Genomic DNA, 18111 nt, shown 5'->3' with positions numbered 1-18111 from the left:
AAGCATCTCTGGTGGAGGTTTGATGTCACCTGTTCTGTTTGAGGTCCATCTGTCCACCACACTTTAATTTCAGTGATTCATTTCAGCAGGAAGTGTCCAGGTTTGTGTGGTATTGATGGTTATCAACAAATCTGAAGTGTGCTCATGCTCAGTGTGAGGTGTTTTAAAAACAAAAGCAACCTTAAAGAAAGCCAGAATTGGGGGTTTGAGTTCATGACCCAGATTTTATGATGTTATTCTAGTTCTGAGTGTTTGCCTGGCTTTGTGCAGCAGGCATTGCAGACAGACCTGGAAAGTAAACCCTGATCCCTCTAATCCATTAATTGCTCCTGCTAAATAAATCTTAGTTTTGAGGTTCAGGAGCAGTCTGTGCACACATAATGTCCATTTCCAGGCTGTTTGAACAGATCCAGGTGTCTGCTCAGAGTATTTTAAGAGCAGCTAATAAACAGAATAAGCTAAATTAGATTAACACGTTAAACCACTTACAGAATCTCTGGTGTTACGTTGGAGTATCTGTTGGATTGACTGTTTTGATTTCAACAAGCTCTTTAATACACAATTCTGATGTACAAACCTCACCAGGTGAAACACAGTTTGCAGGATTTAGTTGTCAGAATATTCCCAGGGTTTCAGCAGGGACTTGGGCTGCACAGAGCAGATTTACCTTGCTCCAAAAGGGAATCCTCTAAGAGGATTTTCAGATTATAATTATCATCATAATACTGTGTCTAATTGGGAAGAACTCGAGGGTTTTTACAGCTTTAGCATTTAGCTTCCATGTTGCCTTTCTTGAAATGTGAGGTCAAGGCATTGCTTCTGCACAAGGTGGATTCTCCACTGAAGATGTTTAATACAATTACTGTTGCAGTTGTACAGCCTCTATACTTTTACCACACAGAACAAAATTATCTCATGTAGCATCCAGGTTTCCATACTCTGCTCTGCCTCTAAGTGGAATTTAGAGCTTCCTTGTTGAGCAAGGTGTGTAGTTTTCATTCCTCAGATCAAACGTGGCAGGTTTTTTTCCCTAATCTTTTAATTTCTGCAAGTGTGAATTGGTATTTCTGAACTATTAACAATATGAGAGAAGATGAATAATTTTTCTTTAGGATTTATTTGGAAGTCATGTTGCAGGTATTGCAGACATTTACCTCAGGCAGTGAGGAGAACCCTTCTTCTGGTAGAACTGACACGATATTTGTACCATAAGCTTGATACTGAGATTTTGATCATCAAAAGCTGTGGAGCAGAGACTGGATTCAGTGTTTTGTAAGGTACAGCATTTGCCAGCCCTTCCACTCATGCTGTCATTCCTTCACCTGCTCCAGGAGTCTTGTCTGTGATGGGAAGAGAGGTTTGTTGACCAGACTGCTTCAGGTCATGAAGAAGGAACCAGCTGAGTCTTCCTTCAGGTGGGTTCACTCTGCACTCTGATGTGATGTTTGAGATCTCTGGGATATAGCTTTGGTTTCATACAGCTTTTTTCAGCTGGGAATGCTTGAGAATCCATAATCCAGGAAACTGGATTTAAATTACAGATGTAATAAGGTACTCCCTTGCTCCAAAATTAACACCTCATTTCTTCTGCTTCTCAGATTTTGGCAAGCAAGGGCGGTCGAAAGTTTCCTTCGAGGCACCACCTCCTATGCAGACCAGATGTTCCTGCTCAAGAGAGGACTCCTGGAGGTAAGGAAGTCTATGTCAGGCATCCTCCATAGCAATCAAGAGGGATTTATCTGCAGTGAATTCAAAAAAGTGGGTAAAAATGTTAAACATTGACGGGGAATGCTTTTGGAAAGTATCTGTGAATCGTCCTTGGGGTGGCCAGTTGTATAACCTGCATCAGTGGGAAGTTATTTTAACAAGAGACTTACCTGAATTGTTGTCTTTTGTTCTGTCATCCAAGAACTGAAGCTGCATATAAATGCTTTAAGTAGTGCTTAAACCTGATCTGGGTTGTGCTGCTGGCTTGGGCTGAGCTGTGGCAATAACGTGTTTTCCTCCCCCACCAGCATATTCTGTACTGCATCGTTGACAGCGAGTGCAAATCACGGGATGTGCTTCAGAGTTACTTTGACCTTCTGGGAGAACTGATGAAATTCAATATTGATGCATTCAAGAGGTTCAACAAGTACATCAACACAGATGAGAAGGTAAATATTTGTAAAAGCTGTCCCCCCACCGGGGTCAAATTACAAACTCCTGTAGCCAGAGGTAGCATTAAAACTCAGATTCACTTGGTTTGGGTGTGATTGATGAGCTTGGGCCACAATAAACGTTAAGGGGGAGCTGCCAAAGTCTCTCCACAGGCAGGTGAGTTGCTGCAGACACTCATTTCTCAGCAGTGCTCCTGCTGTCCTGGGTCAGCAAGTGCTGAGCTGTTCACAAAACGCTGCCCTGTTACATGATCAGGCAGGTCTAAGGTCAGGGCTCAAGGATGGCAGAGCATTTCCTGGGAAGCCACCGAGTTTTGGGTTAAGCTGATAGTTCTGGACATTGAGACAGCTCCAAAAAGTCTTTTGCTGGAGCTTGCAGTTCTTATGGACGGATTCAAGTATTAATATTTGATACTGCAAAAAGATGTCATATCTTTGATGTTATTTGAACTTGCAGCCGTTTTAAGAAGTCGTGGCTGATGTAATTACCTGTAAAACTGAGTTGCACGTGTAAATCAAGGATGGGCAGCTGTGTGCAAAGTGGTTTCGTGCTCTTCTGCACTTTGTACCTATAACATCAGCTGTTGGGTAGGTTCTGAATGGCCTCAGACTCTTGCTTTTGTTACTGTAATTTTTCCGTCATTGCTCTTAGGTCTGGCAGACCTTGGAGAATGGAAGTATGAAAATGTATTTAAAAGAAAGTTGGTTTTAATTTGGGGTTTTTTTCTGTAGTAAATGAACTCCCACATTCTAGAGAATGCCTTTACGCTTCGTATGTGTTTCCTGTTTATTGATCTCAAACTGGGTTTAGTTCTCATTCTGTGTGACTCCCTCATTGTATTTTTTCCTCCCTAGGACTGCCTGTATAAAATAAATGTAGGAAAACACGGAGCTGGAGGAATTAGAGGCCAGCAGCCAATGCTGTCCAGTCTCCCAAAACAAGGAGTGTATGAAATCTTGCTCTCATTGGAGTGGCACTTCACCAAAAATTTTAGGGGTGCCAGGACTGGCATTTTTCTGTTCCACAGTGATTTTAAGGCACTTGCTGTAGGAATCCTTTGGTCAGCCCTCAGTGCCAGTGTTGGGCTGCATGAGGCAGATGTATTTTGTTAGAGATAACAAAAGGGTCATGGCCCTGAGTATTAATGTATTTAATTATTTTAATTGGACACTAAAAAGGGTTTCTCTTCAGTTCCAGATATTTTTAAACCAGATCAACAGTTCCTTGGTTGACTCCAACATGCTGGTTCGCTGCATCACACTGTCCCTGGACCGGTTTGAGAATCAGTCTGATGCTAAAGGTGAACAGTGACAAGTGGGGTGGGCTGTGTTTGTTTGGGAATATCTTAAAGTCTGGGCTTTGAAAATTGGGGGTGTAGACAGAGGGAAAGTTTGTTTCTGCAGTCTGAGCACCAGTTCTTGCTGCCCTGGTGCTTGGACCGGTGTGTCTGACCCTCCAGCACTGCTGACTGTGTTTCTCCTCTCGCTGCAGTGGCAGAGGTCCTGTCCGAGTGCCGCCTCTTGTCCTACATGTCCCAGATGTCCATGAGAATGTCCTTCCTTTTCCGTCTCATTAATATTATCCATGTACAGACACTCACACAGGTAAAGAGCTGACAGTAACTTTGGTTACCTTGCTGGTTCTGGAGTGATGAGCAGAGCTGGGAGCAGGGAGGAACCTGGTTCCTCTTGTGGAGATCCACGTCCCTTCCTCCTTGCTGTGTGTAGGAGCACCTCCTGTGCCTGCTTTCCACAAGCATGTTTTGTAAGGACACGTTTACAAACCAGTATCTTGATAGTTTTTTGTTTGCTGTGTCTTTTGTACTCTCAGGAAAATGTCAGCTGTTTGAACACAAGTTTAGTTATCCTAATGCTGGCCCGGAGGAAAGAAAAGCTCCCTTTTTACCTGCGCACCTTGCAACAGATGGAATACACGGAAAAGTACCCTGGATTCATCCTGAACAACTTCCACAGCCTCCTGCGATTCTGGCAGCAGCATTACCTCAACAAGGACAAAGACAGCACCTGCTTAGAAAATGTATGTGACCCTCTGACCACAGCAGGGCTCGACCGTAGCAATGCCTGTCTGCCAGTTACCACGAGAATGGGAAGTGGGAGGTTGTGAAAGGAAGGGAGGGAGGAAGTTCTGCCCCTGCTGTAACTCCTGCAGTGTTTTTAACACCATCTCACACAGTCAGGCTGCCACAAGGCAGGTGATGGCTTTCCCTGTGAACAAAACCTGAGGTCTTGACTCTGGCACACAGACCTTGCCAGTGCTGAGTGGGGTGAGAGGCAGCGCTGGCAGGACGGGCAGGGATGTGAAGGCAGGACAAAATCAAGCTCCCAGACACCTTAACCAGGCTGTTCCCTCTTCCTGGAGTGGCAAACAGTGCAGGAGATTATCTGGTGCAGCTGCTGGAAGACAAGGAGCTGCCCTGTGGAAAGCAGCCTGCAGGCTTCTGCTCCAGAGCTGGCCTGTGTTGGGCACTGGGGTAGAAATGACCTGTGATGAGAAGGCAGCTCCCTTGTGTACGCTCTGCAGGGTGAACTGAGGTTGTACAGGTTTCTTTTCAGTGATTGGGTGGCAGCTTTAACTGATTTTTAATGAGTTCAAGGAAAAACCCTTCAGTTCAGAAAGCTCCTATAGATGAGGTACCTGAGGTGGAGCACCATTAGGGCTCTGGAAGTAGAGAAAATGAGTTCCCAGACAGGAGGAGGGTGATGGAGGAGGAGGATGGGTGGAAATAACTAGTCCAGTGTGTAAAGGCTGTGGGTGACACATCATGTGTGTTGTTCTGCCAGAGTGGCCTTTGGGCTTTAAGGGAATGATGCAGGAGGGATGTGGGCAGGGAGGGGGTGTTGCCTCTGTGTCTTCCCAAAGGTGGGATGTCCTGCCAGTATCTGCAGCACTGCAGGGACCCAGAGTGTGCTCAGACTGGACAGCAGAGGGGAAGTTTGGGGTCGTGTGGGTGAACTGGCCCAGGCAGAGGTGCTGGAAGGCCCTGTATGGAGGCACAGTGTCTGTATCTCTATATGTACTGGCCAGGGGGAGGCTGGTTGTGGAGGGTGGGGTTGGTGCACCCAGCCCTTCTGCTCCAGGCCCCAGGGAGGGAGGGCTGGGTGGTGAATCCGAAGCGTTGGTTACAAGGTCGGGCTGGGGAGCTCGGGATGAGCAGGGAGCAGTTTCCAGTTCTCTCTGCTGAGTGCCTTTGGGACGAGTCTCGTGCTGCTTGTTGGCACTGTGGGCCACTCCAACCATCCTTTCCTCTCTCCCTACAGAGCTCCTGTATTAGTTTTACCTACTGGAAAGAGACTGTATCTATACTGCTCAGTCCGGACCGGACGTCCCCCTGTGCCATAGTCAGCTACATCGACGAGGCGTACATGGACATTGACAGAGACTTTGTGGAGGAGTAATCCTTGGCTCCAGCTTCCGATGGACAGCGCTTGGAGGGTCCCTTGCAGCCCGTGGATTTTCAGGGATACGCTGTGTAGTGTGTGTGAGAGTGTGAGGAGCACTGTCAAACCCCAGCCCCTCCCGGTCCCCAGCTCTGATCTCTGACCCATGAGACTTCGGGCAGCTCTCTGGGCAACACATTCAGGGATGTATCTTCCAGTTGTTCTGGGATAAAAATAACCACCTGCAAAAACCAGCCTCAGTTTATTTTTTTTTCTCTCCCTCTCCCGGTCCAGCAGGGTGGTCAGAGATGGTTTTGCTGACAGTGAGGATACTCTGTATGTGCCAACCGAGTTGTGGCTCTCTCCTGGCATGTCAAAAGCACAGCAATTGCCCTCCAAATGTGAGGTCCAAGGAGCCAGTCTGACCAGGATCCCAACACCAGCCACGTGCAGAGCCCCCATGGGGACCCCCTTCAGGTGTAACCTTTCTGCTGGGGTTTGGAATCAGGGGTTTAGGGTTGGGTAGAGCATGAGTGAGTGTGTGTGTGTGTGTGGGTGTGTGTGCTTTTAATTCCTGAGAGCCCTAGCTCCAGTCACCTCTTCACCATCTCCTTTTGGATCATTTGGTACTAAATCTGTGCATTAGGAGAGAACCTCTGCTCCTGCTGTCTTTCCTGCAGATCCTTCCCACCTGGAGGTGTTTTACAAAGCTGCAGAGAACAGAGACATTCGAGCAGTGGTGGAATTGCAACAGGGGTTGGCTTTTTCACGGAGCACTAGCATTAAAATGTACTAATTTTTTAAACTTGCGGCTTGTCCCTTCTCTTGGGTAACTAATCTGGTTTTAAAATCCTTTTCAGGACCATTGCTCTTGATGTTAACCTGCTATGCCTGGAAGTCTTATGTCAGTCTCTTGCTTTCAGTCCTTAATATCAACACACACATTAATCTTGAAGTGCAATATTTACTGGAGATGTCCGTATTTCCTGCATCTGTTTTAATCAGAATGTGTTAAATGCTGGGAATAAACACTCCTGTTCCTGAAAGTAACTTTGTAGGATATGTTGGGAAAGGGGGGGATTGGGTTTTGGCAGTCCTCGTTGCCAAACCTGCACGTGCCCTGCCTGCTCACCAACACTGTGTTATCCAAGACAGATTCCCAGGAATGAGATACAGCCACTACATTTAAGTCAAAAAAAGTGTCTTGCAGCTCCAGCTAAAAGAAAACAGTTTTGAAACATGCATCTGAATAATTTTTTTTTTTTTTCCATTTTCTAATTTATTTTATGAGATGACTTGACTTCAGCTTTGTCCAGGCTCTGGAGGGGGTGAGGATGTCCCAGAGCAGCAGCATTTTGTGTCTCATCGTTTCCAACAGAATGAATCCCACCCTGAGGTTCCCAGTGCTGGGGGGGGAGGAGCAAACAAGGCTCCAGTCCCAAGGGCAGGACCTGTCTCTGAACATCTCCCTCCTCCTCTTCTCTCACCTCTCGATGTCCTGCTACGGACGTGCAGGGTGGTCAGAGCTGCTGAGCTTGTGCATAAACCTGGAGCCTTGCAGGAGCTCCTGGGGATCCTGGGGGCCCTCTCTTGGGGCTGCTCCAGTGGGATCACCCTGGGGAGCTCCTCCCTACAGAGCTGCAACTCTGTTCTTCACTAGATCCCCCCCACCCTGCCCCTCCCTCCCCTCAGCTGATTTCTTTCTCATCTGTACTTTTTTGTTCTTGGGTATTTGTGTTTTTGGTGTATCTTTGCTTCTTCTTAACTGTAATAGATGTACACTTCAAATAAATGCTTCAAATTAAAAGGCTTTTAAGTTAAGGGATGCCTTTTCCATAGTGTAGTTGATTGGTGCAGCCACTGACTGCTGCTCTAACCCTGCCCAGTCCCACTCCCCTCTCTGTGTTTTAATTTTGGGGCTGAGCTGCCTCTGGCCTTGGCCAGGAGCCCCCAGGAGGCTGAGCTGAGCCCACACCATCCCATCTGCTCCCAGGCCTGGGAGCACAGGCATGTTTGGGTCCTCGCCTGTTTGAGGTGTCTTGGCTTTGCTTTGGGGCTGGGGCAGGAGGGGCAGAGAAAGGCACAGGGGAGAAACCCGTGGCAGCTCCTGCAAGGACGGAGCTGGGCTCCAGGGAGAGGCTCTGCCCCGGTGCAGAGGGTCACAGGTACATCCTAACTGGGGCTACATTCCTGTCCATGCCAGATGCCTCAAGGATCTCATTTTGAGAGGGACCAGACCCCTCTGTCCTTCATCCCTGTGTGTTATTTATGGAGAGCAGGGGCAGGTGGTGCTGGGAGAGCCCACTGGCTCCACAGAGGTGGCAGCAGGGTGGGAGCTGGGACAGGGAGAAGGTGGGACTCCTGTCACTTAACAAATACCTCTGGCAGTCTGCACTGTCCCTATGGATTGCTGAGCTTCGTGCTGCCCTGATTAATGCCAATTTACTAACTGCAAATAAACAAATGGAAACTATTAAAGAAATCTATTTTAAAGAAATGAGTGGAGGTGTCTTTCTTTGCAGTGACTTTGCCAAAGCTGTAACAACCGTCCATGTGCCCTGCAGGGCTGTAGTTGGGATTTTATGTTCTCAGGAGTAGTGGGTGAGGTCTGTTCTGCCCCCCTGCCCTGCCTCACCCCTCAGCTGAGAGATGTGTTTTGGTGGGGAGGGACGAGGAAAGGGCTCTTTTCCCAAAACCCATCCCAAGCCAGGGCTGTAGAGCTGGAAGAGCAAGGCCTGGACCTCTCCTCTGCCCCTACCTGGCTGTGAAAAGATGTCCCTAAAGACCCCAGCTGGCCCCACATCCCCAGCAGCAGAGGCCAAGGTTACCCAGGGACAGACACAACAGAGCAAGTCCTGCAGATCTACATTTATTCACGCAGTGCAAAGCTGGTGTGGCTGTTGCAGCCACTTCCCTCCAACCTACAGCAGCAGCTGGGACAGGGTAGGGTGGGCACCTAGGCTCCTAATGCTGGAAAAAAAACCCCAAAAGGGCTTTGGTGAGAGCTGGGATCTGGAGGAGGGAGCACTGTGCCACCCTTCAGGTCTGGCAGCAGTGGGAGGTGAGGGCAGCAGCGCCAGGGCAGGAGGGGGCCAGGGGCTGTGTGGTCAGTGCCCTGGCCCCAGGGCTGGCAGGAGCCCCTGCCCTCCTCCCCCTGCCCCAGGCCAGGCGTGCTCACCTTGGAGAGGACGACGTCCCTGGTGCGGGCGCGCAGCTTGTTCACCTGTGTCTCGGCGATGTCGGCGCGCTCCTCGGCGTCATCCAGCTCGTGCTGCGCCTTGCGGTACTTCACCAGGTTGGAGTTGGCCTGCTGCTCCTGCAGGGGTGAGGGGAGGGGTGGGTGTGTGGGGCACAGCTCCCCACATCGCCCTCAAGGCCCCTTGCAGCGATGCCAGGCGGTCCCAGGGAGGGGTAGCCCCGTCCCCCACCCCAGCAGAGCAGTGCTGGGCACTTACGGCCTCCTCGAACTGGCGCTTGTAGCTCTTGACCTTGCTCTGCAGTTTGTCAATCAGGTCCTGCATCCGAGTCAGGTTCTTCCGATCTTCCTCAGCCTGCAGTGCCCCAGTTCTGTTAGCAGGACCTCAGCAGCCCCCCCACTCAGGGTCCACCTGCCCCCCACCTTTCTCAGAGAGTCCCAGTGGTGCCAGGGCCCTCCACACACACACACAAAGGCCAACCCAGCCCCCTGTCACAGCATCTGCCCCCTGGTTCCCTCCCTGTGTCCCGTCACCCAGCTCAGGAGCTGCTGGGAAATGGGCAGAAGGACAGAGAAGGATGTGCACGCTGTGGCAGAGACAAACCTGTCCCACCCATGTCAGTCCCTGCACAGAGCCCAGAACAAGCCCAGGCTGGGCTGGGCTCGGTGTGTGGGTAACACAAGAGGCTGAGCAGAGGGAGTTGTGCCATGTGCTGCTGTGCTGGGGCTGTGCCTGGGGCTGCTGTACCTGGTAGCTCATCTCCTTGATCCTCCTCTCGTACTTGCGGATGCCCTTCTGGGCTTCAGCCATCTTCTTCTGCTCCGCGTCCAGCTCTCCCTCCAGCTCCCGCACCTGCAGGAGCCACAGCCCGGCTCAGCACCCTGCTCCTGGGCACCAGCCCAGCCCAGCCGGGGCCAAGACACCTTCCCAGCTCAGAGAAGTCACAGGAGAGGCTAAACCACCCTGAGCACAGGCTGGGAGCTGGGCACAGGCTTGCAGGTCCTTGGGGACTGCAAGGGTTTGGGACAGATGGCTTCTGGGGGCACAAAACCAGGGATCTACCCCTGCCTTCTCACCCTGGCCTCCAGCTTCTGGATCTGCTTCTTGCCCCCCTTGAGAGCAATCTGCTCTGCTTCATCCAGGCGCATCTGCAGGTCCTTGATGGTCTGCTCCATGTTCTTCTTCATCCTCTCCAGGTGTGCGCTCGTGTCCTGCTCCTTCTTCAGCTCCTCTGCCATCATGGCAGCCTGCCAGGCCAAAAGCAAGGGGGCATCACCACAAGGCCAGGCAGCCCTGCCAGACACGGTGGGAAGTTCTGAGACCCTCCCCTCTCCTCCCACCCCAAACCACCCAGCCCAGTGCCCACCACGCTCTTACATCCGTGATGGCCTTCTTCGCCTTCTCCTCAGCATTGCGACACTCCTGCACCGCATCCTCCACCTCTCCGCTCAGCTGGGACACGTCTGCCTCCAGCTTCTTCTTCTGGTTGATCAGGCCTGTGTTCTGCACACAGAGCAGGTTCTGTGTGACCAGGGCTGTCCCTCCACCGTGGCCAGTGGAGAGGCTCCTGGCTCTCCTGCCAGCAGAGACGTGGGACTTGGCAGCGCCTCACCTGGGAGTGGAGCAGGGTGACCCTCTCGGTGGCCTCCAGCAGCTCCTGCTCCGCCAGCTTCCTGCTCCTCTCCGCCTGCTCCAGCACGGCGCGCAGCTCCTCCACCTCTGCCAGCAGCAGGTTGTTGCGGCGCTCCAGGGCCCCCACCTGCTCCTTCAGGTCATCGTTCTGGCGCTGGGTGTCATCCAGCTCGATCTGCAGGTCCTGTGGGGCAGCGCGGGGTCAGTGGGGACAGGAGGGGGCCGGGCAGGGACAGCACCCGACTCGTCCCACCACGACCACCCAACCTTGATCTGGGCCTGGAGCTGGCGGCCCAGCTTCTGGAACTCGGCAGCCTGGCGGTTGGCGTGGTTCAGCTGGATCTCCATCTCGTTCAGGTCTCCCTCCATCTTCTTCCTCAGCCGGACGGCCTCGTTCTTGGCCCGGGCCTCTGCGTCCAGCGAGGCCTGCATGGAGTCCATGGCGCGCTGGTGGTTGCGCCTGCGGGGGAGACGGTGAATCAACCACAGCCCTCTGGGGACAGCCAGCCTGGGGCAGCCCTGCCAGGGCCACGGTGCCAGCTCTACCCCCACAGCCGTGGCCCAGCCTTGTCCCCTCACCCCACACACCTCAGGTTCTCAAACTCCTCGTCCTTCTCTGCCAGCTTCCTGTCCATGTCAGCCTTGATCTGGTTCAGCTCCAGCTGGATGCGCAGAGTCTTGCTCTCCTCGTGCTCCAGGGCTCCCTAGAAACAGCTCAGCCATAGGAAAGTGGTTCCTGAAGGAGGAGGCCACCCCCTCCAGTCTGGCAGCCTGGCCTTACCCCCTAGCCCAGCGTTATGGGGCACAAGGCAGTGGAAGCACCCCAGTGCCTGCAGTGCTTGCAGGACCCCATGAATGACCTCCCAGGGGTTAGAGCCTGGCTCAGGACTCCAGCAGCACCTGACCAGAGCTGCAGGGTGGGCCAGCGGCTCCTGAGGGCAGCAGCAATATGTAAGAAACAAGGATCTACCTCAGCCTCCTCCAGGGCTGCCTGGATATCATTCTTCTCACTCTCCAGGGTTTTCTTCACCTTCTCCAGCTCATGGATGGTTTTGCCACCCAGACTGATCTGGTCAGTCAGATCAGCAATTTCCTCTGGCAGGGACAGAAGGCATTTGGTCAGCAAGGAATTTATGGGACCAGTCTTGCAAAGGTGAGATCCCCATCCCTTTGCCCCAGGCTCAGCTGATGTCCCCCCAGCCCCTTAGAGGGCAGCTGAGGTTGTGCTTGGGGACATTTCTGAAGTCTTGGTGAAGGAGAGGGAATGGGAGAGCCATAAAGTACCTGGGGAGACCTGTTTGTCCAAGAGCAACACCCCCAGGGCAGTGTCATGCCACAGCCATGGCACTTGGCAGCAAATCATGCACCATTAGGGAAGAGGAGCCAAGTGGCTCTGCCTGACCTCCCAGAGGGCCCCAGCAAGAGGGCAGGACACATTTTGGCATCCTGGCAGGGCTGCTGTATCCCTCCAAGGGATGGGCTGAGCAGTAAGGTCTGCTCTCTGCCAAGAAGGGACCCAATCCCACCCTGGTCTGAGGACAGAGGAGCAGGAGGCTGCCTGTGGGAACAAGAGCATGGGCAGAGCCCACGGGGAGAGCTTGAGCCCAGTCCTACCCTGCAGGTTCTTGTTCTCCCTCTTGAGGGTCTCCAGGTTGTCCAGGGACTCCTCGTAGGCGTTCTTGAGCTTGAAGAGCTCCGTGCTGAGGCTGCGCGACTCCTTCTGCGACGCCTCCAGCTCCACCTGGGTCTCCTCATACTTCTGCTTCCACTCAGCCAGGATCTTGTCGAAGTTGCGCTGCTTCTTGTCCAGGGCGGCGCAGGCGGAGTTGGCGCGTTCCAGGTCCACCGAGAGGTCCTCGATCTCCGTCTGCAGACGGTGCTTGGTCTTCTCCAGCGAGGAGCACTTGGCGTGGGCAGCCTCCACGGCCTCCTCCGCCTCCTGCAGCCGGGTGGCCAGCTTCTTCCTGCCCACGGCAGCCGGGGTGAGCGCTCCCTGCCCGAGTGTCACCCCACCCCGCTGCTCTGAGCAGCCTCAAATCTGCGTGGAAGGGTCTAGGAGAGCCCTGCTGGTGAATGGAGGCCTGCCACCCGACTTGTGCCACGGGACTTACTTGGCTTCCTCCAGCTCCTCAGTCCTCTGGATGGCATCAGTCTCGTACTTGGTTCTCCACTGGGCCACCTCGGCGTTGGCCTTGGACAGGTTCCTCTGGAGCTCGCTCTTGGCCTCCACCTCCTCCTCGTACTGCTCCCGCAGCAGGTCACAGTCGTGCCGGGAGGCTTGCAGGGCATGGGCCAGGGCGTTCTTGCTCTGAGGGAGGGAGAGCAGCCCTTGTGAGAGCAGCAGCTGGCCCCAAAGCTCCAGGACATTGGCCGTGGCACTGGGAGCAGCAGGAGGGAACTTCTGTTCTTCCCAGGCTCTTCCCAAGGTTCAGAGCTGCCCCGTGTGCAGGGCATGTCCCACCTCCCCAGTCCAAGAGCCTGGGCCACTGCCACAGTGTGACACACGCTCCATTCCCTGTGATCCTTGTCACTCAGAGATCAGCCATGCCCTAGAAGCCTCACCTTGGTCTCTTCCTCCAGCTGCCTCTTGAGCTCCTCGATGCTCTGTGTGAATGAGATCTTGCCACGGCTCAGCTGGTTGATGAAGGACTCCTTCTCCTCCAGCAGCCGACTAAGCTCCCCTGGGTTCAAACAGAGCAAAACCAGCTACTTTGGGGCTGAAGGGTTGCAATGTGCACTCTCCTGCCCTCCCTAGAGTGTGCTTTCACTCCCTAGAGCCTGTGCCTTCAGCAGTCCCAGCTGCATCCAACACGGGCAAGATGGGCCACGGGCAGAGGCACAATCAGCTAAAGCAAAGGAATCCCTCCTTCTGATGCACAACCAGGGTCTCTGGGGGAAGGAGGACAGCCTGCCTGGCTGTACCCTGGCACCCCCACCCATGGCAGCCCCAAGGCAGCTGCGTGCCCTCTGTTGTGCCCCACACACCGTTCTCAGTCTGCAGCCTGCCCCGCTGCGCGCTCACGTCCGTCAGCTGCCGCTGCAGCTCATCCACTTTGGCCTTGGCCTCGTTCAGCTGGTCCTCGTAGGTGCGGCACAGCTTCTCAGCGTTGGCCTGCGGGCACCAAGCACGGCCTGTGTGAGCCCAGCTCGGGCCTGGCAGCACCGTCCTGCCAGCCTGGGACTCGCTGCCCTGCTCTGGGGATCCCACGGGCACACGGGGCAGGGAGCTGAGCCTGCCTGGGATCTCGTGTCTCTGCTAAACTGACAGTGGCTCTCTGAATTCTGTCTCACAGGAAATGCCTTCCCGGAGCTTCCAGACTCAACCAGGACAACCAGAACACTGCCATAGTGACAAGGGGGGAAAAACAGGGACTCAGCCATGGCAAACTGTCCAGTTCTGGGACCCTCAGTTCAGGAAGGATATTGAGGGGCTGGAGTGTGTCCAAAGAAGGACAATGAGGCTGATGAGGGGACTGGAGCACAGTTCCTATGAGGAACAGCTGAGGGAGCTGGGGTTGTTGAGCCTGGAGAGGAGGAGGCTCAGGGGAGACCTCAGCACTCTCTGCAACTCCCTGACAGGAGGGGGGAGTCAGGTGGCTGTTGGTCTCCTCTCCCAGGCAAAAAGCAGTAGGACAAGAGGACTCGGTCTGAAGCTGTGCCAGGGAAGCTTTACTTTGGACATTAGGAAGAAGTTCTTTACAGAGAGAGTGATCAGCCATTGGAATGGGCTGCCCAGAGAGGTGGTGGATTGACCATCCCTGGAGATGTTTAAGGTGAGATTTGGTGTGGCATCAGTGCTGTGGTTTAGTAGTCAAGGTGGTAATGGGCCAAAGGTTGGACTTGATGATCTTGGAGGTCTTTTCCAGCCCAGCTGATCCTGTGATTTAGTGAAAGAGCTCCCTGGGACACCACCCCACGGACCCACCACCACCAGTTGCCCTGACATTCACAGACGAGACGAGCCAGCCCCGCGCAGGACCAGCCCCCACCTTGTTCTTGGTGATGTACTCAACATTGGAGGACAGGTCGTCCACCTCCATCTTCATCTCGCTCTTCTCCTTCTCCAGCTTCTGCTTGACGCGCTGCAGGTTGTCGATCTGCTCGCTCAGCTCGGCCACGCTGTCCGCATGCTTCTTGCGCAGCGCGGCCGCCGTGGCCTCGTGCTGCAGCGTGGCCTCCTCCAGGTCCCGCCTCAGCTTCAGGAATTCCACCTCCCGCTTCTTGTTCAGCTCCAGCTGCGTGGCCGTGCTCCCGCCGGCCTCCTCCAGCCGCTCGCTGAGCTCCTCCAGCTCCCGGGACACCTCTGCCCGCTGCTTCTCCGCCTTGGCTCTGGCCGCGCGCTCGGCCTCCAGCTCCTCCTCCAGCTCCTCCACGCGGGCCTGCAGGGACAGAGCAAGGCAGATGCTCCAGGCCCTGCGTGAAGCTCTGGTGTCTTTGCCCTCCACCATGGAGCAAGGTGTCTCCACAGAGGATGGGGAGCAACAAGACACAAGCCTGGAGCAAATGCTCGGGCCTTTTTGGGAGGCAGGAGTTCCTGGTGCTCCTTGGAAGTGTGTTTTGTGCATGTCCTGCTCCTCTCTGTGCCCTGCCATCAGGATCCAGGCTGGTATTAGCTTCTTGTCATGGGAACTTCCATGAATGAGGGGGCCTGTCTCCAACAGGAAGAAGCCCAGCACACCAGACTTGGATTTTCAGAGTTTGGGCACTGGATCAAAGGTTTTATTTTGGACAGAGAGCTACATTCTAGAAGCTGTCCCTCAGGTTGGTGTTAGAGCTCACCTCAATAGCTCATTCTTTAATTTTCTGCCCACCACATTTTGGCAGAGAGCTTTGCTTCTGCTAACCAGGCCTGCTTTGTCCATCACTCTTTTTCCAAGGAGATGCCTCTGTGCTCAGAGAGGGACTGGCCCATGCAGATTCCCCAGCACATTACATCTGATGGGAATTTCGGACTCCTGGGCTGTGAGAACAGCTCTTCCCACCATACCTGGACCTCCTTGATCTTCTTCTGCAGCTGGGCCTCAGTCACTTGCCCATCTTCAATCCTTGAGTTCAGCTGACTGATTTCAAAGTCTTTCCTGCACAGAAAGAAGACAAACACTGTCCTGACAGGTCCTTCCGGCTCCTGAAGTTCCCTGCACTGTGACACCTGGTTAGAGGACAAACAAACCCACACAGGAAAGGGACTGCAGGGGTAAGCAGCAGCTCATGGAAGGCTCTCAGGGAGAGCTAGAGTGGCCAAACTTGCAGACAACTGGTTCTGAGGATTTCCCTCTGAGGTCCCAAGGTGTTCTTCAGCTCCCCAACATGAATGGGACATAAGTGATGAAGTCTGTACTTGTAGCTGAGGTCCCAGCTGTGTTTGGGTCCTGCTAATGTACCCCAAGGTCTATAGTGCCCTGATCTATAAGTCTGTGTAGCTCACAAGCTCCACAGCAGCCCTGCAAAGTGCCCAGGATAACTCAGCCCTCATTTTGCCTGGACTGGTCACCCCAGCAGTGCCCAGGAGCCACATCCCTGCAGAGGCCACACATAGGTTTGATTTAGAGGAGCAGAGCAAACCCAGAGCCCAGGCACATTCACACACTCACTTCTTGAGCTTCTCTTCCAGCTGCTGTTTGTCATTCTCCAGATCCATTATAGACTCCTGTGCCAGCTTCAGGTCTCCCTCAAGCTTCCTCTTTGCTCTCTCCAGGTCCATGCGGATCTTCTTTTCTTGTTCAAGAGAGCTTTCCAGCTGGAGAATGAAGGGAGGTGGGATAGGGAGGGAAAGGACCCTCTGCAGCCCCACCCTTCCTGTGTCCATTGCTGTGGGAAGTTCACCCAGCCCTGAGAGACAGCTGGTCTTCAACCCCATTCCCTCAGCCCAGGACTGCTCTCCCTCAAGTGCTCAAGACCAGTGGTCTTGGTTCAGGGGCAGTTTGCCAGTGGGGTTATTCATCAACTGGCCATATTAAATGGGAATCTGCTTATGACCCCACCCTCCAGATCCCACTCAGGGGCAGCCCTTGGGCTCTCCTGGGGGTGTGACTCAAACCTCTCTTGCTTCACTGTCGCTGGTCTGTACTCACATCATCCACTTGCTGTTCCAGTTTGACCTTGGCTTTGGTCAGCGTGTTGACCTTGTCTTCCTCAGCCTGCAGGTCATCCAGGGCCTGCTGATGGGCCTCTTGTAGGGCTTTCTTCTCCTTTGTCAGCTTGGCAATGATCTCATCCAGAGAAGCCATCTCCTCAATCAGGTTTTTAACCTAAACAAGTGCAGTCAAAAATGGAGCCCATCTTCTCAGAGAGAGGGGGTGCAGAGCTGCTTCAGCAGCCTGACCCTTGAAGGGCAGGTCCATGGTCAACAGCAGCCCAGCACCCCAACAACAGCCAGCCCTTCTCCCTTGGCCAGGCTGGTCCCACCAGGGGTTTGTCAGTGCCCCAAATCACTTGTCCACAGCACAGAACCATTTGCCCACACCCCCCTGGGCAAGGAGAGAGGACACTGGGGAGAGGTTTCCCTCTCCCACACCCCTTTTCACTCTGCCCTACCCCATCTCCCCCACACCTGATGTGCCTCTGGTGTCCCCACAAGCACTGAGGCTCCAGGGAGGTCTCTTACCTTGTTCTCTGTGGCGTGTTTCTCCTTCTCCACCTTGGCCAGAGTGATCTCTAGGTCATCAATGTCCTTCTTCAGCTCTGCACACTCATCCTCCAGCTTGCGTTTCTTGGCCGTGAGCTCTGAGTTCATCTCCTCCTCGTCCTCCACACGCTCCATCAGCTCCTTCACCTTGGCCTCCAGCTGGATCTTGGACTTGATCAGCAGGTCACAGCGTTCCTCGGCGTCTGCCAGGTTGTCTTGCTCCTGGGAGAGGAACAGGGGAGCCAGAGCTCATCCACTGTCCCAGAGCACACCAGCAGGCTCTGAGTCCTGGTGTGCTGGCCCAGAGCTGAAGTTCTCTGTGTGAAATGGGCAGAGCAAGCCCGAGGTGCTCAGGTGTACAGAAAATACAGCCAGTGCCCATTTTCAAGGTTCAAGGGACAAACACTAACGCTAAACCAGGGCCAAAAAGCAACTAAATCTTTCCAGAGGAAGGAAACACTGGACTGGCACTTGTTGGCACAGAAATGGCACAGATGAGCCACAGTTTGGTGAGCAAACATTGCCATCCCTCCCTTTCCAGAGCCGGGGACAGCCCTGAGATGGGAGGTTGCTTCATGTCTGCACAGTCTTACATTGCATTCCCGACAGATTGTGGCCATAAGGAAGCCTCAGAAGTGCAAGAGGCTGGAGGAGGGATCTACCACCCTCTGTTCCTTCTTCTACCCATGGACCCTGCACTGTCTTTACACTTCCAGAGAGAGGGTGAGGCACTCACTGCCTGCAGCTGGAGAGTCAGGTCGTTCTTCTCCTGGATCATGGAGACCTGCTTCTCTTCCAGCTCCTTCCTCTTAGCCTCAGACTTTTCCAGAGCCTCCTTCAGCTTCTGGAACTCCTCCTTCAGGTTGGACATTTCCTTCTCAGTCTGAGCAGACTTGAGTAGGGGCTTGATCTTGAAGAACAGCTTCATCCAGGACCAGTTCTTGACAGCGTTGAAGGCCCGGATGTTCCACTGGATGGTATAGAGGGCTTCCCTGAGGGAACACAAGTACAGCATCATCAGGGGTGTAGATTTCCCATGTCCCATCTGCAGGCCTGGACATGGCTCCATTCTCCACCAGCTGGATAAATGGCAGAATGG

General features: G+C 53.7%; 2 protein-coding genes across 3 annotated transcripts in view; one reads left to right on the top strand and one right to left on the bottom strand.

Moving 5' to 3' along the window:
* Nucleotides 1-6608, top strand: part of TRPC4AP (transient receptor potential cation channel subfamily C member 4 associated protein) — a 34135-nt gene extending 27527 nt beyond the window's left edge. For both annotated transcript variants that reach the window (XM_050313572.1, XM_050313571.1), the window contains 7 exons: nucleotides 1332-1415; nucleotides 1599-1689; nucleotides 2016-2156; nucleotides 3352-3460; nucleotides 3652-3764; nucleotides 3991-4197; nucleotides 5439-6608. In XM_050313572.1, coding sequence (XP_050169529.1) covers nucleotides 1332-1415; nucleotides 1599-1689; nucleotides 2016-2156; nucleotides 3352-3460; nucleotides 3652-3764; nucleotides 3991-4197; nucleotides 5439-5576 — 883 coding nt within the window. In that variant the 3' untranslated portion in view covers nucleotides 5577-6608. The remainder of the gene's footprint in view (nucleotides 1-1331; nucleotides 1416-1598; nucleotides 1690-2015; nucleotides 2157-3351; nucleotides 3461-3651; nucleotides 3765-3990; nucleotides 4198-5438) is intronic.
* Nucleotides 6609-7041: 433 nt separating this feature from the next.
* The window catches only part of MYH7B (myosin heavy chain 7B), a 29133-nt gene continuing 18063 nt past the window's right edge, over nucleotides 7042-18111 (bottom strand). Inside the window, exons 23-42 of the mRNA XM_050314044.1 lie at nucleotides 17749-18004; nucleotides 16992-17234; nucleotides 16459-16635; nucleotides 15979-16124; nucleotides 15375-15465; nucleotides 14377-14766; nucleotides 13373-13499; nucleotides 12950-13068; nucleotides 12499-12695; nucleotides 12002-12351; nucleotides 11358-11482; nucleotides 10976-11091; nucleotides 10655-10847; nucleotides 10368-10571; nucleotides 10133-10258; nucleotides 9832-10002; nucleotides 9503-9607; nucleotides 9014-9109; nucleotides 8737-8874; nucleotides 7042-7059 (exon numbers count right to left, since the gene is read on the bottom strand). Coding sequence (XP_050170001.1) covers nucleotides 7042-7059; nucleotides 8737-8874; nucleotides 9014-9109; nucleotides 9503-9607; nucleotides 9832-10002; nucleotides 10133-10258; nucleotides 10368-10571; nucleotides 10655-10847; nucleotides 10976-11091; nucleotides 11358-11482; nucleotides 12002-12351; nucleotides 12499-12695; nucleotides 12950-13068; nucleotides 13373-13499; nucleotides 14377-14766; nucleotides 15375-15465; nucleotides 15979-16124; nucleotides 16459-16635; nucleotides 16992-17234; nucleotides 17749-18004 — 3388 coding nt within the window. The remainder of the gene's footprint in view (nucleotides 7060-8736; nucleotides 8875-9013; nucleotides 9110-9502; nucleotides 9608-9831; nucleotides 10003-10132; nucleotides 10259-10367; nucleotides 10572-10654; nucleotides 10848-10975; nucleotides 11092-11357; nucleotides 11483-12001; nucleotides 12352-12498; nucleotides 12696-12949; nucleotides 13069-13372; nucleotides 13500-14376; nucleotides 14767-15374; nucleotides 15466-15978; nucleotides 16125-16458; nucleotides 16636-16991; nucleotides 17235-17748; nucleotides 18005-18111) is intronic.

The sequence above is a fragment of the Myiozetetes cayanensis genome, unplaced genomic scaffold (assembly GCF_022539395.1).
Source record: "Myiozetetes cayanensis isolate MyiCay16 unplaced genomic scaffold, myiCay2020 scf19, whole genome shotgun sequence".
NCBI lineage: Eukaryota > Metazoa > Chordata > Aves > Passeriformes > Tyrannidae > Myiozetetes > Myiozetetes cayanensis.
Note: the sequence above shows the minus strand (reverse complement) of the source record. Positions and strands in the feature narration are given on the sequence as shown.